The 26520-nt window shown below is 33.9% G+C and overlaps 1 protein-coding gene across 5 annotated transcripts in view; it reads left to right on the top strand.

Moving 5' to 3' along the window:
- Positions 1–26520, top strand: part of CTNNA2 (catenin alpha 2) — a 1548366-nt gene that overhangs the window by 173516 nt on the left and 1348330 nt on the right. For all 5 annotated transcript variants that reach the window (XM_056824737.1, XM_001364449.4, XM_007477790.3 and 2 more), the window contains exon 2: positions 16062–16168. In XM_056824737.1, coding sequence (XP_056680715.1) covers positions 16067–16168 — 102 coding nt within the window. In that variant the 5' untranslated portion in view covers positions 16062–16066. The remainder of the gene's footprint in view (positions 1–16061; positions 16169–26520) is intronic.

Raw genomic sequence — 26520 nt, 5'->3', positions numbered from 1 at the left:
GGGAACTGGGGTGGGGGGCTTGCTGTTTGGCTTACACCTTACTCCATATACTCTCTGCCTACCTTTCAAGGTGTTCTCTGCATAAAAGTTGCTTCAGTCCATCTCTTTGTTGGTTCTTTCACTCCAGTATTTGTTTTGTGGCATTATTTTAAGATTCGGTGGAGAGGATTCTCATGATAGTTTCACATTTTTCCTGCTTCTACTCCACCATCTTGGCTCCAGAACCTAAATTTAACATAAAATTCAGTCATGAAGTAGGCCAGAAATATGAGCAAATAACAACTAAAATAAAAGAACCTAACAATAAAAAAATTTAAAAAAAACTACTGAAGAGACAGGGAAAAACAAGACATAAACTCAGAAGAAAGCAATGTGAAAGCAGCTACCAAGAAAACCTCAAAGAAAGATACTAATTGAACTCAAATGCAACAAGAATTCATGAAAGAGTTAAAGGAAGAGATAAAATGTTTTAGAAGAAAAAAATGGAAAAATGAGTTATATAAGACATTTTTCAAGAGAATTAAAAGTTTAGTGAGAGACATAAAAATACTAAAGAAAACAATGTATTGAAAACAAAAATTGGACAAATAAAAAAAGAAGTCCAAAATCTCATTCGACTTAGATTACAATAGTGAGAGAGAACATGAAGAGGGGAGTTGGATTGTCCTGTAGATTGTCCCAACTTTTCCAGAATCAATAGTGGTATTGATTTGCTTAGTGCTTTAATTTTGTTTTGCTTTGTTTTTGAGCAAGAGGTGGAAATATGGGTTGGAAGGGGGAAGAAGGAGAGTATTCTGGTTTTAAAGGGCAATGGCTCAGTAGATATATTTCCAGGCCTGGAATTAGGAGGACCTAATTTCAAATCCAGCATCAGATACTTACTAGCTGTGTGATCTTGGGCATGTCATTTAACCCTTTTTGCCTCAATTTCCCCATATGTAAAATGAACTATCGATGGAAATGGCAAACCACTTCAGCATATGTCAAAAACAAACAAACAAACAAACCCAAATGGGGTCATCCAGAGTCAGATATAACAGAAAATGACTCAATACCAAAAAAGAAATAGGTCCAATGAGGTTTTTTTTGTTTGTGTGTCTGGCATGCACCTGGTTCATCTTGAAGTCACTTGAAATCTCCAGATTTTTGAATGAACTACTATCTAAGCATGCCTTCTCAAGCCATTGACTTCAGTTACAGCTGGAGTCTTTCCAGTCTATATGACCCTTGTGATTTGAATGGGCTTATATTTAGATTTTTGTCACTGTTTGAGTGCAAGTCAGTGTTAGGAACACAAACAACTTGCCTACACTGACCATTTATAAATGTTTCCGTGAGATTGGAATCTGCAATATAGAATCACTGCAAAAATATTGGTGATATTGCAAGTTCAGTCAATCAGATCTCTCCTATATTTGTGGTATGTAATGTATCTCCCTTATCATCACAAGGAAAACCTAAATAAGATAATGTTATCCTGGTTCCTTGATGCCAATGTTTATAGCGGGATGTTACTTTACTGTCATGTGACAGTGTCTTCAGGTAGAATCAATTACAGTATTCCTTTGAAATTGTTCTCTTTGAAATTCCATTTAAGCAATAAACCACAAATATTCCTGGGATATCTTATTTTTAGAAGGCCAAGTTGCTTCCCTGAAGTTGTATTTGACTATTTTTTTAAGTGTGCTTAGACAAATGCCCTGTGAAAATGTTAACATTTCATGTTCTGTGTGTTTGATTTTAGATGTTTTTAAAAATGCATTTTTTAGTAGAGATATTTTCCTCAGGGAGAAGAAACATACTGTTCCATTCACAGCTTTGGCTTTGCCAAATTTAAGTTTGTTTTTATCTCAGGTCATATTCCTTTCACTTTGTTCAGAGGATTAAATATGTATTTCTTAGAAATATATTTAGGAAAATTAAACTATCAGACTTGTTTGCAGGAATCATGAGTGAGTAATTATTAATTCAAATTAAATTTTGGCATCTTGGCCTAAATTATTTTCCTTCTGTATCAATAACTTATTATGTTTAATTCCTAAATGAGCCATGAATCTCATGATCCCAGTAAAGTAATTTTTTTCAATTGTTAAACAGCTGGAGATCTTTTTTTTAAATAAAATGCATAAATATATTAATAGGAAATAAAAAGAATTATCTCAATTATTTCCCAGTACTTACATTTTCAATCTCCAATGAGAAAGTTCAGACTTTTCCTTTTTCTTCCTATAATGTCAGGCATCATTATTATAAGAAAGTTTCTTATTAAAGAAAGCAATAAGATCTTTCATTCCATATTATTTTCCCCTCATCTTTAATTCTGTGCCCTTACCTTAGTCTCTACTTCTTTTTAACTTTATCTTTCCTTAATTTTTATTTTCCCAATTGTTACGTATTTTATTTCTTCCCTTTTTTCTTTTACATTCTTTGTATGAATCTTAGTTGCCTTTCCATTTCCTGTCTTTTTTTTCCCTCGATTCATTTTTGTATTCAAAAAGAGTAACAAATCTACACTTGGGGGCAAAGTACCCATGGATAAATGGCACATATCAAGTATTTTAAAGTTTCACTCAATTGTACTAATTGAAGTCTGAGCTAAGTGGGGGAAAGATTTGAATTAATGATGAAATGCTTTTTATTACTATTGAGTAGTTGTGACTCAATCGATACTGTGAAGTGGGTCTAAGGCAGAAGAGTGGTAAGGGCTAGGCAATGGGGGTCAAATGACTTGCCCAAGGTCACACAGCTGGGAAGTGTCTGAGGTCAAATTTTAATCCAGGACCTCCCATCTCTGGGCCTGGGACTTAATCCACTGATCCATCCAGCTGCTCCCTGTAGCCCATTTTCTCAGAGATTTTAAGGAGAATTCTAAAAGAGAGCTTGAGTAAAGCATATCAGAAAGAGAAGCTGAGTCAGCCATGTTTTGAGTGAGGGAAGCCATGTGAGTGTCCAAAATATCCTGCTGGCACTTTCACAGTGATGGGAGACCAATGAGAATAGCCTCCAGCTTGTTGGGGGGACCCCCTCCCAAACCATTCCATTTCATGAGGAAACATTTCAGAGACCTACTCAATGGGTAGCCATTGATGGTTTGTTTTGTATATTGTTAGAGAGAACTCCCAAATCTTTAAGATCAGGAATCCATTTGAATATGAGCATTGTCCTGAGGACATTTTGACCATGGCACCTTGACTATAGTAGTCATTTGATATATTTTTTGTTGAATTGAATTCCTGTCTCACATTGGATCTGGGATGCTGGCTATTTAGATCTTCCCTCCAGTAACTTAGTCTACAACCTATTCCAACAGTAGTTTGACTCTTGCCCATGCCTTCACAAAGGATTCATTAATATATTTCCTTTTTCTTGATATTGTGAAGAATAACTTTCTAATATACACCTATCATTCTTTGAATATGTTTTGTGAGCAATTCAACTTTTTTGATAATCTGTTTTCTGAAACAATCCTTTATTCTATTTCTTCAGAGTACCTTTTTTGTTGCATATCGTAGCTTATTTATATACATCATGTCCCTCTTTTGTGCCCTTTGTGTAATATTCATTTTTTATTTTTAAATTACTCTGTTATTCTATATAGTCATCCAGTGCTCCTGAAGAATATTGGTATTCCAATAATAGGCCTTTTTTTTTTGCATTGATTTTGAAGTCATTGAAGGATATTTTCAATTTCCTGATGACAATCCAGCCAGCTTCCCTCCTCTTATTTAATTCTGTGACTAAGCTATTTGTCATCTTTTTTGTATGCCTGGGGTATATTTACTAAATAGACAAGCTTTGGCAGTTGACCACATGCTGTAATCTGGACAGTACACATTTTTCATCCTAGATTTTCCACCTATTTTTTCTCACCTGGATGTTTAGAGCAAATTTTTCTAAGTGGTTATAAATCTCTTCCTTGAGGTTTTTTTTTTTAATATTCCATGACTTGTTACAATTATTTACAAACAGAAGCATCTGGAAGACATCATCATACACAGAAAATTTATCTTCAATTTGGTCTTTCTGCTTGATTGCCTCTTCTCTGTTTAGACTTTATTTGATATTTATATGAAGCACAATGCTATTTGCATTGATTTATATTTCATGCAATCTCTAATAATTTTGAAGTACAGAAGAGAAATATCTTTTTGGAGTAGATGCCATTTAGTTTTACCAAATTAAATCCTTTAAATAATAATCAGCACAGGATAATCTATTATCTCCATTTTAATCAATCAAAATCAATCGAAAAGGTTAATATGTGGCCAAATCTTTGACATCTTCAATGTATTGGTCCCTTTTAATGAGTCTATCAAACTAAATCTGTCTTTTGAATTGAATTGTTTCTGACTAAGTAGTTAATATGGGATAAGGAAAAGTTCAGTAATTTCAATAATCCTGTTGTTTTGATTTAGCAAGACCAGAAGGGCCAAGTTGACAGTGATAATCTCTTTCCAATGTTTTTTACAGTTAGATCAATGGGTTTGTCCCCCCAAAAGGAGAAAATAAAGATAAAAACTGGCATATATGTTGCTGAGTCTCTGGCAATCTCCTTTGGAGTGCCCTATAGGCACTTTGTTAGTCCAAAATCTTTTAATATTTTTATGTCATCATGATTTTCTATTTTACTTTTTATTATTATTTCATTGTCTTATTTGATTAAGCATTCTTCTGTTATACATAGATATAAAAAGTACCTGCTCTTTTCTTATGTTTTAAATGATGTAGCCTTTAATATTCAGATCATATCCCTTTTGAACCTATTTTTGCATGTGGTGTAAGATGCTAGTCTTAACTTAAATTCTTCAAAAATGCTTTCTAATTCCTCTCTGTAAATTTCCTTTACTAAATGATCCATTTTGCTTGTATACAAATGGAATTTCAGAGATGATAAAGGCAGAAGTGGCCAATAAGATTAAATGCTATAGAGAGGATGAGGTTAGAAAAAGATAATGGGGCTTGGGCATTGCACAATTATTTTTAATCTAAGAAAAAGCCATTTCTAGAAATTCAGACACATAGGTTTCTGAAAAGTTTTATAGTTTCATACTTAGTATCTTTGAAATGCCTTAGATCTATAAACTTTTAGAGTTAAAAAGAAACCTAAAGGCCGGTTGAGCCCAGTTACTCATACTGCTAAGGAGACTGAGATAAAGGGAAACAGCCTCTTATAGAAAGTCACAGTCAAATTATTGGTAACATTTACATAGGAACAACTAATGAAAAATGTGATTTGTCACAAATACTATGCACTTTTGATAATGTTTCTTAAATGCATTTTAAAATTGTTTATAACAGAACAAAACGTTAGCCAATGAACCTTTTAAAGATTGAAAAAATATCAATAATACCTATACATCATAGTCCAGTGATTATAAATTATAACTGGAATAAAGAATGACAAATAAGGAATTTAAAAAATTAACTCGTTTTATCCAATTGTCATCACCTGCATTGTGATTGGTACATCCATAATTAATATACTCTACTGAATCATATGGTGGGAAATACCCCTGGAATTGAAATGCTTTCAGGAAATCCAAAGTTGAGTTTTAGGGAACACTAAAGCTTTGCTGAATATGGTTTTGGAGATGATAAATTAGGCCATTCAGGAAAAAGGCAGTTATAGTTAATTAATGTAACAGCTTTGTGTTTAATTAAACTGGCATGCTCCATAAGTTGCCTCCTTTGCTTAGATATTAAAGACACTCTGCCTTTAGAGGATAGAATTATTTCTTTTTATTGTTTTACAAATAAGTATAATCCACAAATGTGGATTCTGATATTGTTAATCCTGTTGTTCTCCTGCCTTCATATTTGATACATACAGAGAAAAGAGAAGGCTTCAGTACTTTATAAGTGTTATATTTATTTCTGTGATTGCAGAACTTTATTACTGATTTTAAATTAAGGAATTTACTCCATGTTAAAGACCTCTTATAGTATATCCTCATCCAGTACCAAAATAAGGATCATGGAGTCTGAACAAGAAAGTGTATTTACTGCCTTCCTATATGTTATAATACCTTTGAGAGACAAGATTTATTTAGACAAAGCTAGAGAAAAATACAAAACCATTTCTATTTTAGTGCAGGGCTCATTATCACTGATAAGGGCACCTGGAATTCAGAAAATTGAAGGGACTTCTCTGGTTAAATAGTCTCCATAGAACAGGTGGGACTGGATAGAGGGATGAGATTCATGAAGAAGGGAAGCTATTCCTAGGGGTTCAACAGCAGATGCCAACAGCCATTTTTTTAATCATATAAGTGACATTCTGAACTTGAACCATGAATTCCACATAAAAACACACACACAGTATTCTGGGTACTAAGTTGAATGAATGAATATTAATAAGAACATATTTATTAAGAGCCTACCAGGTGCCAAGCAATGCAGATAACAGGAGAAAAATGAGATGCTATTTGCTCTCAAAGATCTCAAAATTTAATTGGGCAAGGCAAGAGTTCAGCAATAGGGAAGACGGAAAGACCTAAGGTAAATTGCTTTGTGTTACATGAGAATATCCAAATAATATCTAGAAACACACACACACACACACACACACACACACACACACACTCACACACTGTTTAGTTCTCCTGAGTAAAGCAGTACTTTGATCCAACTAGCTAGGTAGTATAGAGGGTATGATACTGTACTTTGAGTCAGTTGACCTGACTGAATCCTACCTCAGAAACTTTCAAATTGTGAAATCCTGCATGAGGCACTTAACCACTTTTAGACTCAGTTTCCCCAACTATAATATGAGTATAATGATATATCACAGGGTTCTTGCCAAGGATAAAGGCAGAGAGCACATAAAGCACTTTGAAAACCTTATGGTGTTATATAAATGCTAGGTTAAATAATGATAATAACAATAGCGTTAAAAATAACAATGATGATAATTATTGTTATTTCCCACCAAGACATGGCTGTAGCTATGCCAATAACATCTGGCTGATCTCAGCAAGTTTCAGTGAAAGATGTTACATGAGAAGCAGCCTAACCAAGTTAAGAGAGATCTATCACCAAAATCGCTGGAAGATTATGAGGCAGGGAACTATTTTTTTTAATGACACCAACTCATAAAGACTTGCTTTTAAGGAGCAGGAGCATTGTTTGTAGTTTGTCTCCAGTGATGGAGAAATTATTCTGTTACAATCACAAATCCATGAAGCATTGAAATAGATTTTTGGCATGAATAATGGAAATCAATTAATAAGACATTTATTATCACTTTTCATTAAGAGGCAGTGTCATATAGGGGATTGAATGCCAATCTCAAAGTTATGACTGTCGGGGTTTGTCTTTGCTTTAATGAATAATTGTTGGGTGACTCTGTGCAAGTCATTTAACCTATCAATATTCTAGACAGCTCCAAACTATAAGTTTCAGAGTGGATACCAACTTGCATTGGTAGAAAGAATTTTCTCATCTGGGTGTTCTGTCCCTATCTCTCTTTGTGATCATATTAATAGTATTTTATATGAAAGGAAATGACTTCTTTAGGATAATAGTATTCCAATATGCATGATCAAGTAATTATCAAATACCTATATAGGGTAAAATCTGGCCCCAGATACCTACTAGATCTATGACCTTATGCAAGTAACTTAACTCCTCTTAGTGTTAATTTCGTTATCTGTAAAATGGGATTAATTATAGAACTTACTTCCTACAGCTGTTCTAGCACTCAAATGAGATAATATATGTAAAGTACTCTGCCTAACTTAAAGAATTCTACAAATAATAATCATTATTTTAATGTGATCATTATTCTTATGGATGGCATAGAGATTAACCAACATTGGTGTGGATACGATGGTAAATATGACTGCTTGAGCAGGCTGGTGGTTTATTGTGGATACCCTGGCATCCTCAAAAGGCTAGCAAAGGACTTTCAATTTTATTTGGCAAACATTAGGGAGCCATTCTATGCTTTCCAGGAAGAGACTGACCTGAGGAGAGCAATGTTTCCATGAAGCTAATTTGATCATAAATGATATGTCAAATGGAATGGATGAGAGTGTTGATGTAGGCATTAACTAATGAAGTTAATGGAATAAGACAGATGATAATTATCGACTTTAGAACATAAATTACAGGAATTTGAAAAGATAGAGGTGGAATGCATCTTTCAAGATTTGTTTCTGTTGTTCCCATTCTAATTATGTTCCATCAAATAAGATTCTAGGATGTAGTTGCAATATTCTCTGCTTCCTCCCACCACGTAAATAAGAATAACAAAAAAAAAACTACAACAATAATGATAAGAAGTAGCAATTCTCAAAGTTCTACAGTTGGAGATTTTAGTTGTGCTATGCTAGTGAAAGAATAAAGTCTTTGGATAATGGGGCCTGTTTCTTAGGGATATTGTGCATATAGGGAAAACACATGCTTTCCAGTAGGTATTTTAGAATATACTCTAGTAGCTAATTACAAGTTTACTGAAATATATCTTGCATAACAAGTAGCATGTACTTATGAATCACACTTTCATTCCAAAATGGATAACTACCCATATTTCAGTATTATGGATGTTGGTACTGCTTGCAATATTGGCAGTCTTGAGAGAAATCTACCCAATCAGAATAAGCATTATTACTAAAGAAAAGGAAGGATTGATGTTACATAGAAACTGACTGATTTTAACAGTTTTGCTGCCTCAACTGATATTCCACAGTTGCAGCAATTTTTCATGTAATTCCAAGATTTTGTAATACTTTTGCATCTTCTACTTTAAATAACTGTGTTGTAATCCATTGAAATATTGAAAATATTTCAATATTTCATATAAATACTAATAAATAGATTTACTAATAATATGTTTATTATTAATATATTTATATAAATAAATAAATATTGTTTATCTTCAATAATAAGAAAATATGTTATTTTTTGAGATAAGTTACCACCAAAACCTTAAGGAAGAAAAGTTCTTAAATACTTTCCTCACGGTATTTTTTTGTTAATTTTTTTGGGGGAGTAGAAGTGCTAAGACCAGGCATTGGTAGAATAATATGATTCTCTGTTAATAGCCTCTCAACAGCAAGGAAATTCCAGTAATTGCAAAGAAGATACATACTTCATTATTCATTTGTATTTAATTCTGAAGGCAATTCTAGTTTTCCCTAATTATTTATAGCAGTTTTAGTTTGGCAATGCTTCTTGGATATTTTTACAAGAAAAGATACAAGCTTACTTTATAAATTGTATAAATTTATAAATTGTATAAGTACCCTAACAGTTAGTAAGGATTGATTTTTTAAAATAGTAATTGAAAGTTTTTCCTTTCCTCTGCAAATAGAAGGTCACAAATTTCATAGTGATTTTTCAATGTTATATAAAAATATTTGAAATGCACTTTGTGTTAGGTTCTTAATTCTATGAAGGCAATAAGTTATGTGGACAATCATGATTGGCCATTATAGAATTCCCTGAAAAAAAATTGACTTACACTGGGCATAATGACCAAATGTAACTACACTAGAGAAGGGATGTCTTCATATATAGGTTATTTCAGTCTGAATTTATATTTATTGTAAAAAGATTAAATGAAATCCCAATAAAGTATATGAGCTTTCTGCATTATCCAGAAGTCAGATAAGGCATAACTATTAAGCAGATGACTATCCCCAGCATGATCCAACCTTATCTCTCCTATTTTCCCTGTCTAGTCTACCTTGATACTTGAAACTTCACCATCATTTCTTGTTAAAACATTCATATATATGATAACAGAAATTAAGAGACTGAGGATAGGCAAGGAAGCCATTATTTGTAGATGATATGATAATTTATTTAGAGAACCATATTACATAGTACCAATTAGCTAAAAGTTAATTGAAATAGTGGCTTCTGGAAACTAATAGGATATAAAATAAACTAATGGAAATAACAATCTTTGTGTATATGTAAGTGGATATGGATATCTATATGTAGAAATGTAGATAGATTTCTACATCTATACATGAATATAGTTATCCATATATCACTACAGAAGGAATATAGAAGGAGCTTAGAAAAATTGCATTAAAATTCCTATATAACCTGTAAAATTTCTGGCAAAAGCCTTTTTTAAGATAAAGGATAACTTAAACAATTGAATAAATTATTATTACTCATTGTTAGATCATGCTAATATAATAAAAATGATGATTCTTTTAAAATTAGTTTATAGACTGAATACCCTACCCAACTTCTAAAGGGATTATTTTATAGATCTAAGCAAAATGATACGATCCACCTACAGGAATAAAAATGTAAGAGTCTTGCAGGAAATAATAGAAAAGAGACATAGGAACACAGGTCATCAGGTAACAAAAGATCACAAAATATGTAAAAAATCAATAAGTATCACAAAAATGTGATACGTGTTAAAATATTGATCAGTGGGACAGGTTAAATTAAACCCAGGAGAAATAACATTTTAGCAAAGGCTTGGACAAACCAAAAGACACTGAGTATTTGGGAAATGGTGGTAAGAACTTCCTATTTCACAAATATCTGAGAAAACTGGAACACCATACATTTTTATATAAGTACAGTATCTTGATTTGTTTTGCTCGACTACAAATATCAGTGGATAAAATGCCAGACCTGGAGGCAAAATGATTCAACTTCTAGAGTTCAGATTCTTCCTGAGACATTTATTAGCTGTGTGACCCTGGGCAAGTCACGTAACCGTATTTGCCTCAGATCCTCATCTGTAAAATGAGCTGAAAAAGGAAATGGCTAACCACTCCATTAAGAAAATCTCAAATGGGGTAACAAAAAGTTGGGCAGGACTGAAAAAAAAAAGTCTTAACAACAGAAAAAAATCACTTATTTATTAAAAGGAAGCAAATATCCTTAAGGTAGGTTTAGACTTAGTAACGTGAAGAGATGAACATGAAAAGAAAAGTATCAATATTAAAAAAAAAATAAAAAACAAATATACTGAGTGCATTTTGGTGTTTGCAGGAATGGTAATGAAAAGGTCTGGGGAGGGAAACTCAGTGGCTCAGTGGACAGAGAACCAGGTCAAAAGACAAAAGGTCCTGTGTTCAAATTTGACTTCAGACAATTCTAATTTGTCAGGATATTATTAGTTGAAAATTTCCATCATTCCTTTCACAGTCATCCTCCATACTCCACCTTTTTATAAACCTTTCTCTTCACTGAAGCATGAAGTATGATTGAAGGCAGAAGAACAGAAAGGGCTAGGCAGTGGGGTTCAAGTGACTTGACAGGATCACACAGCTAGGAAGTATCTGAAGCCAGATTTCAACCCTGGATCTGCCTTCTCTGAGCCTGATTCTCAATCCACTGAGCCACTCAGCTGCATCCTGATAATCTTGATAGTTGTCTGCACCCCATATGCATTCATACCAGGGAAATGGTGGTGAAGTCTTTTGGAAATCGATGTAGTGAGCACTGAGAAACTATAGTTGCTCTCCCTAGCCTGATATGCGTACTTGCCTACTCTCTTGCACTCTCAGATGGTTCAGCATGGCAGTGGAAAATGTTTCTGATGCATGGTCTAGTATATACACTAGGAAGCAATAAAATGTGCCCAAAATAGCATGACAAAAAAATGCTTCTTCCAGAAACAGCAGATGGCAGTAATTATATCAGCTATGGTAAATTGCTGTTGGAGGAGTACACTTTCTTTCCTCTGCCTCCTACCTAACAGCTGATTGGGCAACAAGGTCCTTCTTAGCGGCAATTTAGTGGGTTGTTTTTCAATGCTACATGCTGAATTGGGGGGGGGCAGCAAATTGACTGTGTTTGTTGTTACTCTGCCTTTTTGACTGTGATTTTTGGTTATCAATCCAGTGACAAAGTATGAAATTGAAATCAGGCTCTTTGGGATTGATTTCCACTTTGGACTGAAAATATGACCAGAACAAATATCTCGGGGTCATAGATTTGGATCTAGAAGGACCCTTAAAAGGTCTTTTGGTTAAGGGGAAGAAACTGAGGTCCAAAAGGCTCACATCATTTGTCCAAGCTGCCACAAATGGTAGGTGGCAAAGGGGAAACAGTGAATAAAGTACTGAGCCTGCAGTCAGGAAGATTCATCTTGAATTCATATCTGGCCTCAGACACTAAACTACGTGAACTTCAGTAAATCATTTAATCCTTTTTGAGAAGGTCGTGTCATACCACTTTAGCATCTTTGCTTAGAAAATCCCAAATGGGGTCACAAAGAGTGAGGCATGACTAAAAAATGACTGAACTGCATCCACCACCTGTTTCTAAATCCAGGGTTTTTGGCCTCTCAGTTGTATAACATTCCCAACTCTCATTTCCCCATTTAACAAATAAGCATTCCTTTTCAGCTCTCAAAAATGGTGGTCCTTTTCATAATGATTTCTGCTTGTTCAAATCCCAGACTGGAATGATAGGTGCATGGCCCACTCCCCTTTGCCCAGTAGACACAGATGAATTCTTTGATTTGTGATGGTATCCCCTATTGGCCATAGTGAAAACATCTTCTGTTTCTGATCACTGTCTGGGATGGTCATAGAAACTTTACTTCAGTGTGGTACCACATTCTAAAGCAAGTCTTTTATTTTATCATCCCTCAGTAAATGGTTAGCTGGTGTGCTGCCATGGTAGCAAAATTCAGCATCAAATCATTGCTGTTGTGTAGCAGCTTCTGCTATGAATGAGGCATGTGTAAAGTGTTTTAGCTTTTTGGAAGGAGTTTGGCATACTAATGCCAATTGTTATTTTAGTGTAGGAATCCAAAATCTAAATCTGTGCAATTGAATCATTGTATTTAATTTATTTAAAATCCTGCATGCATAGATGTTTAAAATATCTGTGTACCAAATCTTAAGGTTTGTGGATTGATGCTATTTCATTGTTCAGTTTATTTCTAAAGGTATCAGTTGTCACAGGTTAATAAAATACTATTTCTGTTCATACTTATAATAGGTCTCATGGAGTTAATTTTAATAGAAATGATTAGCAATCCTGATTTAGAAGAAATGAAGTGATTGAATATACTGATTCATAGATGAGGAAAGGGTCACAAAGAGCTTGATTTACATTCTTGTGAGGGAAATAACTTAGATTGATTTTATACAGGTTATGATTGCTTGTCAGTGTTAAATTTAAAAAAGAGAAAATATGTCCTCTAGCAATTCATTGAGTTATATTAAGAACATAAGCACAACCTAATTTGGATTTATTTTCCTGTAGACAGCCCCCCCCTCTTTCTCATTGCTTTTATGTAAGCAGTTTCTAGGAAAGAATAATTCAGAATTCAGATCATTGATTCTGACAGAATTTTACCAAGTCAAAGTTTGAAATTTGGAAGAGACTTGATCATTCCTTTCATTCAATCCATACACAAAAGAAGTCCTTGACATAAAACATGAAATGTAGTCATCCAGCCTTTGCTTATAAACTTCCATTGAAGAACAAACTTTTGGAGGAAGACTTTTATACCTTTAATCAGCTCTGGTTTTTAGGAATTTTTTCTTGACATCAAGCATAAAGTTGCATCTTTTCTCTTGGTTCTTCTATAGTAAAAATATTTGAATCCTTCTTCCACATTACAACTTTTCAAATATTTGAATACCACCATTGTGTCTACCCCATGACTTTTCTTCGTTTAGGTTCAATGTGCCAAATTTATTCCACAGATCCTCATGCGACAAGGACACAAGGCAACTTTTCTTGTCAACCTCTAACAATCTCTAGTCACCCTCTAACAGTCACCCACCATTTGTTGTTATTCAATAATTCAGTCATGTCTACTTTTTCATGATCCTAAGCACTGTATAGCACACCACACCTTTTCATTCTCTATTATCTCACCAAGCCTGTCCAAGTTCATGTTTGTTGTTTTTATGACACTATCTTCCAGCCATCTCATTTTCTGCCATTCCTTTTTCCTTTTTCCTTCTTTCCCAATACCAGGGTCTTCTCCATTGCATCCTATTTTCTCATTATATGGTTAAAGTATTTAAGTTTCAGCTTCAATATTGACCTTCTAGTGAATAGTCTGAATTACAGTACTCTAGATAAAGTCTCAGGAGGGCATATTATAAGAAAACAATCATTTCCTTATTCTTAAACCCAGCGCCATTGTTAATTCAGCCCAAATTTCCATTTTTATTTTTGAGGGGACACTTTCAAATTACATTATCAAATTTATTTTAATATATTCTATAAAATTTCCACAGGGATGCATTTGCTTTATGTAATTAGCAATCCTTTTAATTGCATTGAACATAATTTTCTGGAATTTTAGCAATGAAATCACATAATATCCTTTCTATTTATGTTGAAAGAGAATTTCTGCTACCTGAATGAGAATTCAAATTTTTGTTCTCTAGATAGGCTGACTACAAATGGGAAATAGTAATCACTTTTTATATAAGGATCAAGGATTCTCATTTCGATGGCATAGTTAACTCTGAGAGGTTAGTTTAATTTATAGGTTCATAGTATCCTACATTTACTCAGAATTTATATCCCAGTCCAACACATTTATTTTATAGTTGAAGAAAATGAGGTAAGCTGATTTGCTCAAAGTGAAGCAGAGAGTACCTGAAATTATATTTAAATACATGTCTTCCTATCTCCAAATCCAAGACCTCTCCACTAATCACTATACACACTGCCCCTCTAAGAAGTAGAAAATGTTCTTTTTTTCTGTGTCTACTCATATTTCTTGTGATTTGTTGGGAAAGGAATTATCAATTTCTATCCTCAGACCAAATTATCTCATAATTTGGAAGGAAATATGATTATTTTTGCTGAACCCAGAGTTGTTTCTGTTGCATGTTACATTTTCTTAATTCCCCAAAAGGGGAGGACATATTTTTACAAAAATATCTGTAGCATCTTTTCTGTGGTAACAAAAATTGGAAATTTAGGGGTTGTCCATCAGTTGGGTAATGGCTGAAGAAGATGGGCCATATGGTTGTAATGAAATACTATTTTGCCATAAGATATGATGGGCAGGATGTTTTCAGAAAAATAAACACTGGAAAGACTTGCATGAACTGGAAAAAAGTGAAATGAGAAGAACCAGGAGAACATTGTACATAATAACAGCAATCCTGTATGACAAATAATTTTGAATGACTTAGCAATACAATAATCCAAGACTATTCCAAAGGTTTCATGAGGAAAAATGTTATCTGCCTCTAGAGAAAGAACTAGTGGAATCTGAATCCAGAAAGAATCATACTATTTTGGTTATTTTCTTTATTTTTATGTGTTTTTCTACAGCATGACAAATATGGAAATATATTTGATATGATATCATATCCATAACTAATATCAAATTACTTTCCATCTCAGGTACTGATGAAGGAGAGAATTTGGAACTCAAAATATTGAAAATCAAATGCCAAAATTTGTTTTTATATGTAATGGGTAAAATATATGCTGGTGAATAAAAATTCCATTTAATTAGTATAACCCTGAATTCTTTGTTAAATAATTTTAGCCCCAAATGGCCACCTTGAGGGAAAAATAGTATACTGGCTAGGATGAGGAAAACCTGACTCTCAATGCTGCTTCAGATTATAAGGAGCATGACTTGAGCGAGACACTTCAATATTTTGATGCTTAATTTCCTCGTCTGTAAAAAGGGGATAAGAATAATAATATGAATGTTGTACAATTGTTATAGAGATAAAGAAGGCTAATGAATGTAAAATGCTTTGAAAATTATATGGAAATGGAAACTCTAATCTCAGATGGGAGAATTGGAACCAATGATCATTTAATCCAGACCCAACCTGAAGCATGAATCTCTCTTATGATGTCTCATCAGATTTCTTGAAGACCATCAGTAATGCCAAGTTTACCTCCTATTGAATTAGCCAACTCCATATTTGGACAGGCCTTAGTATTTGGAGAATTTTACCTTTATTGAGCTAAAATAAGAATTGTTTTCCCTAGTTTTGAAATTATCCCAATTTATACGCAGAAGTGAAATGATATACTTTGGTTTGTTTTATTTTTATATTGCATGAAAAATGTGAACTTTATGTTATTCATATATAAGGAAAATACTATTTGACATTATTTTGTATCAATTTTAGGGAGCATGACTTCAGCCACTTCACCTATCATTTTAAAATGGGACCCCAAAAGTTTGGAAATAAGGACTCTGACAGTGGAGAGACTACTGGAGCCACTTGTTACACAGGTAAGATAATTTTTTAAAATATTCACATGTTCATTAAGCCATTCCTTGTGTGAGAAATTGGAAATCTCATACAAAGATGAAACTCTCCTTTTTATTTATTCTCTAGCCATTCATTGGACATTGATAATTATTACTTCAGACTATATTTTGCAAGCTTGCAAAAACCCACTTCCTTCCCAATTGGGATATAAAATTATTTTTATAAAAACACCATCCGTATGAAAACATATGATTCTTAGAATTCAGTTAGTAGGATAATTGAAGAGAGCTACTGGATCTGGGTGAAAAGGAGTTCATTTGCAGTTCTGAAATCAAAGTCTATATAAAAGATTTCTTCTTCACTTTTCAATGTAAATACATAGCTAAGAAACAGTATTCATAAGCTGAACATTATTTATTGAATTTCCATTCAATTGACAAAGCAGCATCCATCTCAGTGAAATGTTGAACTGTCCCATTTCAGAGTAGTCACACCTTGCCATATTTCATCAAGATGACTGTCACAGAAAAATAATCTCATTTTGAAGGATTTTTTGTTAGCGAGTGATTTTTGCTTTGTTTTGTTTTGTTTTTTTTTTGTCATGGGAACTATCCAGTCCCTGAGTTGAGCTAGCATCCTGGTAATTCCCAGTAGTAAAAATTAGAGTTTGATCCTATAACATGTTATAAGAAGTGTTTTTATGGAAAATGTATAAGATTTATTATGTCTTATATTCTGTAAGTTATTGTTAAGACCCATTCTGTGGATTTTCATAATACCTTGTATTTTATCGTTACTTATATCTCTACCTTCAAAAAATACATTAGATAAAACACCCTACTCCTGAGAGAATTTGAGGAGTCATTCAATCTCTCATGGTTCTCACTATAGGGGTTCTGCTCCAGTGAATTGGTATTTGAATAGCAAAAAAGGCCAGAACATTCTTCCTTCTCTTTACTCTTTGACTTTATCAGGAATGATCTATTTTTGTCAAACACTGTATGAAGGTGTAAAATATGATCAAAAAGAAAGTTTTGACTTGCCATAATTATAGTCCCCAACTTTTCTCTAATCATTTATACTGATGTTTAGCTTCAGTTTCCTAGAGGGAATTCTTAAAAGGGGACTTGTCTGTAGAAAACAACAAAAAATGGATAGAATTTACAAGCAAATTTATATTTTTAAAAAGAGATACATTATGGGTAGAAGAAGTAAAGCCAGGCATGAAAGAGAAATAGGAATGTGGTTGTTGTTCAGTCATTTCAGTTATGTTCTACTCTTTTTGATACTATTTGGAATTTTCTTGTCAGATACACTGGAATGATTTCCCATTTCTTTCTCTAACTCATTTTAAATATGAAGAAATAGAGGCAAACAGGGTTAACTGATTTGCCCAGGATAAGACAGATTTGAATTCAAGATATTCCTGACTCCAGACTAAGTATTCTGCCCATTGAGCCTTGTATCTAGCTATCTTAGAAGTGTCTTACAGGCTTAATAAAAATAATTTCAGGAATTTTAATGTTCAATATGTGTTAGTATTGGTGAGGAAAGTAGAAAAGAGTGTTTATTGTTTTTAAAGCTAGAAGGATAAGAGAAAGGTCAGTGCTGCTGCTTAGCTTAACTGGTAAGATAAAGAAGGCAGAAGTACTCAATCCAGCATTCCGCATCTTGGTTCTTTGCCAATAAATTAATTTTTCTGCTGGATGTGATGAAAGCCCATAAAATTAAAACAAAAGAGATAGACTTGATACCTGGAGGGAATAAGGGGTTGCTTAACTGCCCTTGATAAATTCCAATCATAAACAGTTCAAAGGACTAGAGTTAGAAGAGATATCAGAGATCTTCCTTCTTTTTCTCCTTAACTTATTCCATCCTATCTTACTTTTATGTATTATCTTTTTCCATTAGAATATAAGCATCTTGAGGGTAGGGATCTTCTTGTTTGCCATTTTTCAAACTGCTTGTTTGACTACATTACTACAATTTATTTACAGAACAAGAACTTTAAAAGCTTTAGTTCCATGGTGGCAAACATATGGCATACATGCCAGAGGAGGCACTCTGAGCCCTCTATGTGGTTATTCTCACTATCAACCCAGCATGGAGTTTATCAGAATTAATTACTAGAAAGCCAGAGGGGCAAAGGGCTGGGCTGCTTCCTTGCCCCTCTCCACAGGTGCCTAAGGACTTTTCTCACATTACCTACTCCTCATAAAATTTGCTATCACTGCTCTAGTACAGTTCCCTCATTTTAAAGATAAAGAAACTGAGGCCCTGATTGGCTTGATGGTCTTACTCAGAGTCACAAAGATATTGAATACATACGCCAGTTTTTGGAATCAGTATCTGATCCTCAGAGTTCCAGGCACTAATCCTAAACACTTCATTCAAATAAACTATATCCTTCATTATGGAAAGAATTCAAAATTGATTTTTAGAGGCATTCTCAGTGATATTTCAAAGTTCATGGAAAACATAAAAAGGCACTTTAGGCATTTGTTATTGTTTCATCATTCCAGTCATGTCTTACTTTCTATGACTCTATTTGGGGTTATCTTAGCAAAGAAAGGGGAATGGTTTGCCCTTTCCCTCTATATCTCATTTTCTAAATGAGGAAATTGATGCAAACAGAGTTGTGATTTTGCCCAAGACCACACAGATAGTAAGTGTCTAAGACCATATTTGAACTCATCAAGATAGCTGTATTTTCAGACATGGAGAAGGGTAAAAGTTGCCTTTTTTTTTTCAAAAAGGGGAAGCAGAAAGAATCTATAATTACTTTAATTTCTGAGAAAATTCCAAACAGGTATTAAATAGAGATTTAGTGAATATGTAGAAAAGCAAAGAGTGATAGTAAAGATCCGACATGATTTCATCAAGATTTAATCATGTCAACCCAATGTTTTTTTTGGACATGATATTAGTGAAATCATGTAGCCATCATTTATCTATATTTGAGCCCATCAAGTATTTCAGGGTATTTGTATAGAAAAATAAATGGATAGGGTGCAGGATAACCAGTGATGTAATAGGCGAGTTTGGAATTACTTAAATGGCAATATTGAAGGAGTTTGTTAGTTATATGTATGGCATGGGGTCTCTACTTGAGTGTCCTATAGTTATGCATTTGGTCTTGTAGCATTTACCATTTTAATCATTGACTTGGATAAAGGCAGAAAGGTTTACATATGGCACAGAACTTTGAAGAATAGCTAGCATACTAGATGAAAGATTCAGTATGCAAAAAGGTTTTTCAGGCTAGAACATTGTGTCAAATCCAAAAATGCATTCAGTAGGAGGAACTATATGGACTTACACTTGAATGGAAAAAAATCAGTTTTCTCAGTGCAAAAATGCCAGAGACATGATTAGATCAGTGGGAGAAGAGAGATTTAGCTGACTGAAGAGTGGTCAATATGATTCAGTTGTATGATATAGTTAAAACTATGAATATAATATTTATCTGTGCAGATCTATCATGAAAATTAGGAGGTGGTGGCCCTACTCTATTCTTTCCTAGTTATAACACAGAGACCATCATATTCATTAATCTTGGGAGTTTCCAGAGGAGTACAATCAGAATGGCAAAGGATATTGACTCCATGTCATATGATGAGCAGCTGAAAGTTAATGAAATGTTAGATGAAGAAAAGGATTCAGGGGTGGGGAATGTGATTTTGTTATTGTTAAGTCATTTCTATAATGTGCAATTTTTCATGATTCCATTTGGGATTTTCTTGGCAAGGAAACTGGAATAGTTTGCTGTTTGCTTGTTTTATAGATGAGGAACTGAGGCAAACAGGGCTAAGTGACTTGCCCAGGGTCAGACAGTTACCAAATGTCTGAAGGCAAATTTGAACTTTTGAAGATGAGTCTTTCTTAATCAGGCACAGCACTCCATCCTCTAAACTACTTTGCTTCAAAGGAAACGCGATTGCTGTCTTTGTGAATTTGAAGACCTGTGATGAGGAAGAGAGATTTGACTTGGCATTAGTCATTAGAATATAAACTCTTTGAATCCAGGGTCAGTTGCACTTTTGCATTTGACTTTGGAATACTTGACATGTGCTAGGCACTTAATAAATGCTTATTATTTGATAAACTTGTTTGATCCCAGAATGTAGAAGTAGGGGCAATAGCTAGAGGTTCTACAGGACAAATTTGCCTTCTAATTATTAGTTATCTCAAAATGGAATTGACAACATTGGTGGAACTTATAGATTCTTGCTCAAAGGAACGCTTTAAATAGAAGATAGAAAAAAAGGAGTACTTTTGGTATACATTTGGTATAAACCAGACTATTTGGCCATTAAGCTTAAATCCAACTTGTAAATTCTGTCCATGTGGATAAATAATGGTAATTCAAACATTAAAAATGATGACTTAGGAAAATAAACTACATAGCATGTTGTGCTCACATATTTTAATCCTCTTTAGTTTATTTTGGTAACAAAAGTATAGATCTCTATCATCTTCTGTTATCACCTTTCTAAGTAGAGGAATTAACAGACACTTAAGTCAATATCCTTGCTGGAGGGCTTCATCCATGTTTATTGACATTCCTATTTGCTACACTTTCCATTCATGGCTTTATTTACTCAATCATTTCATTTCTATCAGGTAAATATAATGCTTTAACTTTCCTTCATTCTCCTTCAAAAAAAGTCCAATATATTAGGTATTTCAATTTATATAGTTAAGAGAAGAACTGAAGAACCAAAGATTGTGCTGCAGTTCAAGCCAATACTGTGAATTTATGATATACCAGCAGATATAATTAAATTCACTATTCGGTTGTTACTCTCCTTGGCATTTCCCAGAATTCCCTATAATCTCACCTGAGTCTCCACCTGAGGGAGATCACAATGAGTATTTAACTGGCTCTCTGCCTCACCTGTGGGCTACTCTTCCATCGCAATGATGTAGTGGGTAAGCTAAGCGTGGGGGTTTTGAATGGGCTAATCAGCCTTAGGCACATGGTTTTTCTATTTTGTAATTTCTTTATTCCTTGATTTCTAATAATCTTTAATAAACCTCTTAAAATATAATATTTCTATTACTAGAGACTAATTTAATTTTTACATTAACATCAGTCAGCAAGCATTTGATAAACTATTTACTATCCCCCAAGCACTATTCAAAGTGAGGAGGATACAAAGAAATCCTAAGTAAAAGACAAACCATAGTCTAATACCATTCTTAAATCATATATATACATATATATGTATATATATGTATATGTATACATATATGCTTTGGGATGTGATAGTTGAAAAAGAATCTCCACACACATGACACTGTCTAAACAACATTTTGTTCTTATTTAGTCATTTTCAGCCATGCCTAACTCTTTATGGCTTCTTTTTGGATTTTCTTGGAAAGATACTAATGTGATTTGCCATTTTCTTCTCCAGCTGATTTTACTACTGAGAAACCTAGGCAGAGTTAAATGACTTACCCAGGATCACAAACTGTCTGAAATAAAATTTGAACTAAGGAAGATGGGTCTCCTTGACTCCAGACCTGTCTCTCTTTCCACTGTCACCAAATGCCCACTACAAAATGTCAGAGCTTCTATTATCACATTTTCAACATGCTTCCCTCTCCTAAAGGGACTCAGATATAGAAATTAGCTCTCAGTCCAATTAATACCAAGAAAATACTGAGATTGTCTTATAGAAATGAGTAACTCAAAGAATAGCTCAGGATATGGCATGGAGAATAAATGCTATTCCAAGGTGGTTGGGTAGAAAATTAAATAGACTTGAAACTGAAAAAAAAAAAGAGGAGAGTTTTTATACAAACATCCAGACTTCATAGCCTTCCTGCTGTTCCCAGTAGAAAGCAATAAGGCATGGAGTAAAAATAAGGATGTAGGGGATTTTGAGAACACATTTACTGTAATAAGACAAATAGTATCATAATTTACTGCAAATAAATATTTTAAATCACCAACACAAATTTAGCTATTAATTTTATTTTAATAGGAAATCAGGTCTGGAAGTCTTTATCTTACAGTGCTGCTCCTTGGGATATTCCTTTGGGAAGAGTTATGAAATGGAGGTCACTGCCATGTAAATTAAAAGAAATTATTCTTGTGAAATCTAGTCTGTTTTGAAAAACATGTACTTGCCTGGAATATATGGTGCTAACAGCAATCAGCTTGTGTTCTTAGTTTCACTGTGTGTTTGTCTGAAGCCAAATCCTTCCCTGAGGATTGGATTTTTTTCCTCTGTTGAATATATGGTTTACTTTTAAGTATTATTCAGGGGAAACAAAAAATGGTTTGGCCATTTGCCTAAAAGTATCAAAAATTGCAATTTTTAAAATTTGGACTAATCTCTTCCAATATTGAAAACATGGGGGATCCTAAGGAAGCCCTTTAGAAAGTATTTTTTTTTGCTCCTTTTGTTTGTTTCTCGCATCTCCTATTAACTTATTACAGAATACAAATTTCCTGAGGTCCAGGATGGTTTTGTTTTTGTCTTTGTAATCCTTGTGTATTTAGTAAATACCTTGCACTGTCCTGGACCTGTGATTTCATCTGTATGGGGAAATCTCTGGAGGAAACTCTTTCTATGCACACAAATGGGCAGCTGTGACATGCCTCCTTGTTTGAGAGAGCCACTTAAGTCACTGAAGGGTTCAGTAATTGTCTTAGAGCAATGAGGACAGACCATGTCAGAGGTTAATCTTGAACCAAGTCCTCCAGAAATTCTCTCCTGCCCTTGGTAGATAGCAGGCTTTTGATTTATCTTTGGATTAACTTCATTGCTTTCTGTCTTCACTATCCAGTGGTTATCAACTACTCATCATCTCACACTATCAATCATGCCACAATCATTTTTATTCACCTGCTTTTTGACAGGCATTTCCCTAATCACTGGGTATTTCCGCTAAGTGTTCAGGACCCCAAATGTTGTCCATTGACCCCTCTTTAAAAGAACAACTGAGCTTTGAACTTTGATGAGTATTAATGATTATGGATGGTCAGGTAGGTGGTAGAGTGGATAAAGTACTGGGCTTAGAATCAGGAAGACATTTTTCTGAGTTCAAATTCAGCCTCAGACACTCACTAGATTTTGTAACCCTGAGCAAATCACTTAACCCTGTTTGCCACAGGTTCTTCATCTTTAAAGTGAGCCAGAGAAGGAAATGACAAACCACTCCAAAACTCCAAATGGGGGTATAAAGGGTTGGACACTACTGAAAAACAGCAACTTTTTAAGGGCAACTAGGTAGCATGGTGAAGAGAGCACCAGGCTTGGAATCAGGAAGACATCTTTCTAAAGTTCAAATTAGCCTCACATACCAACTCTGTGACCCTGGGCAAGGCATTTAACTCTGCCTCTGTTTTTTCTCTGGAAAATGAGCCGGAGAAGGAAATGGTAAAACACTTTAGCATCTTTGCCAAGAAAATCCCAGAACGGGGTCATGAAGAGTTGGATAAAATTGAAGTGCCTCAACAACAACAACAACAACAACAACAACAACCCAATGACAACAACTATTGATAATGACTGATTTTTAGATCAGTTTGTATAAAATATGATGTGCCTAAAGTGATTGAAATTTTTAAAAGATGATGCATTATAAAGTCAATGTTATACTTTAACATAACTAATTGAAGTTTTATACATGATTAACCTGTCTTAACTTCCTTGTCATCTCTATGCTAGGGTGCCTATGTTCTAGCCATCTCTCACACACTATTGGGACTCCAGGTTCTGATACATAAGTTGTGCTTTATATTGCTTAGATTTAGGTCACCACTGCATTTTCCAATATTTCTTACCACCCTGTTCTGTTTCCAACCATCCTTTCTGTGTCAGTGATCTTTTTTTTCTATAAGGACTGTGTTGCTTACTTGCACTTATATTACTAACACTTAGAGCAGTCCTTGGCAAGATATAAGCATTTAAATCTCTGTCCATCCATCTGTCCATTATCTTTCTATCTTCTATCATTAACAGTTTACTTTCCTTCTATTAGAATATATATACTTTTGTTTATTATTGATAGTTAACAGGACAGGGCATTGCCTCTATTAAAATTAGTAGGTCCTTAAATACATTTCAAGCAGTTTTCTTTATTATATTTTCATAAAATTTCCCCAATCTGTTAGTCTTCCTTTTAGCATTTTGTAGTCAATGTTATACAAATTGAATGTAATATATAAGCATAGATACTTTGTCTTCTTATTCTCTTAATAAAAAAGAAAAAAAGCCATAAATATACTATAGGAACATATTGATATAAATCATATTATTCTAAATTAGGTCATATTTGTATGTTTGTACTTAATTTTCTTTGAAGTTCTGTAATAAATAATAATAATAGACTATATTTGATTGGTAATTGATAACTAACAGATTAGGCAGTTATCTTCTTCCTTCTGTCTACCCTCCCTTCCTCCTGTTTCCTCCCTTTCTTCAGCCTCCCTTTCCTCTCCTCTCCACTCTCCTTCTTCTTCTTTCTTCTTCTAAATCACTTAAGGTGAGTTTATGATGTTTCACATGAAATACGCTCTCTTCTTTATCTTAAGTAATGGGTTTATTTGGGGAAGACAGGAAAAAGGATAAAGTATGGAGGTAAGAGGTTTGAGGATTTCCCTGATACTACAGTGAGTCTTAGATAGGAGGATTTTAGAATAAAGTTCAATTGAGAGAAATGTCTGATAGGTCAGGAAGTTCAGTCACTATCATCAACAGAGCAAGTCAGAGAGCTATCTGGACTATTGTCCTTCTTTTTCTTCTGCCTTCAAAGTCACCAGACCACCTCCTTTCTGTCTTCAAGGTTAAAAGACAAAAAAAACTCCTTCTTCCTTCTTCTTTCCCTCATACAAGGCAATAAGGTAACCAGGGTCCAGCCAGCAGTCCAACTGTTTTTCCTGGTAACATTCCAAATAGAACCTCTTCTTTGACAGGTCACCACTCAGCTACTGCTTCTACCTCTTTGCATGCTTCCCAATTTCTCTCTTCCCCATTTCATGTGTTTTTTTCCCTTGTGTTTTTTTTTTTTTGTATATATATTTTTTGTATTTTGTATTTTGTATTTTATTTCTCTGGAATTAAAATTTTTAAGTAGCAGGAGATGAAAGTTTAAATCTGTTTCCTTACTACCGTCTTTGTCTTTTACCATTTTGTACAGCAAGAGATGTGTATGTGTGTATGTGTACAAGGTTGTCATTTTATCATTAATAAATTTCTTCATTTTTTTACCTTTACTGGAAGGTCTGGAAAATAATCACTTTACAAAAGACTTATAGCTTTAATGTTCAAAACTACCTTTTGCTATTTTCTTTGTGTGCCCTTTGATATGTCTTTCTCTGAATTCATCCAAAGAATATTTTAATAAAGATGAAAATTGGTGAATGGAAATTTATATTTTAACTAATGAGTTTGGGAGTCCCCCACCTGAAAATCCCTTGTCTTTTACTTTCTTTCTCCCCTTGTATCCTGGCATATTTTTTAAAATCACTGTTGAAATCATACCACAATAGGAAAACCACTTAACCAAATGTAAGAATTATTACATTTGAAAAATTAAGATCAATATTCTTCCAGAGAGAAGATGAGAAAAGATTTCAGAAAATGTGTCCATTTTGGTGTGTGGCCAAACTACACACTCAAAACATTACAGTTTCCTAGATTTAAAAAAGTTGATATGAATAAATTTGAAATTTCCAGAGCAATTAGAAGTTTATTTGAATTATAAAACAAGTTTTAACGAACTGTATTTAATTTTAAGTAATAATCTTGAAAAGCAGGTTAATCTTTTTCCCTAAGAAAAAGTAATTTCTGATTGATTGCTAATGTGTATATGTATACACACACACACATACAACCCAGGGGGAGGCCAGTCTCATTTTTTATCAGTCATAGATATTCTTTCTTTTTCTTTTTCATTCATTCCTTCATTAAAAGCCATTAATTGGGGGTTTTTCATAAGCCGTTTTGAAATGATATATGGTAAGACATGGGCTTCTAGAGCCTGTGGCAAGGTTGTAAAAGCCTCTAAAGTAGGCATACCAATAGATTTGAATGCTCTTTCACTTAAAGCAGTTTATAACCAGAAGATTGGCCACACAGTTGGTTTTTTGTTGTTGTTGTTTGTTTAAGATTTGTTAGTTTATGACGTTCTGTTAAAGAGACAGTAAGCTTAGAAGTGCATTGCTGAAACAGGGACATAGCAAGTGAAATATTTTTTAAAAAATAAAACATTCATATAGCCATTGTTTTTAAACCTTTACCCTTCTGTCTTAGAACCAATATTGGTCTTAAAGGCAGAAGAACAGTAAAGGCTAGGTTATGGGGTTTAAGTGAATTGCCCAGGGTCACACAGCTAGGAAACTTCTGAGGACAAATTA

The sequence above is a fragment of the Monodelphis domestica genome, chromosome 1 (assembly GCF_027887165.1).
Source record: "Monodelphis domestica isolate mMonDom1 chromosome 1, mMonDom1.pri, whole genome shotgun sequence".
In the NCBI taxonomy this organism is placed as follows: Eukaryota; Metazoa; Chordata; class Mammalia; order Didelphimorphia; family Didelphidae; genus Monodelphis; species Monodelphis domestica.
The sequence above is the reverse complement of the archived record's forward strand: the minus strand, read 5'-3'. Positions and strand labels throughout refer to the sequence as shown.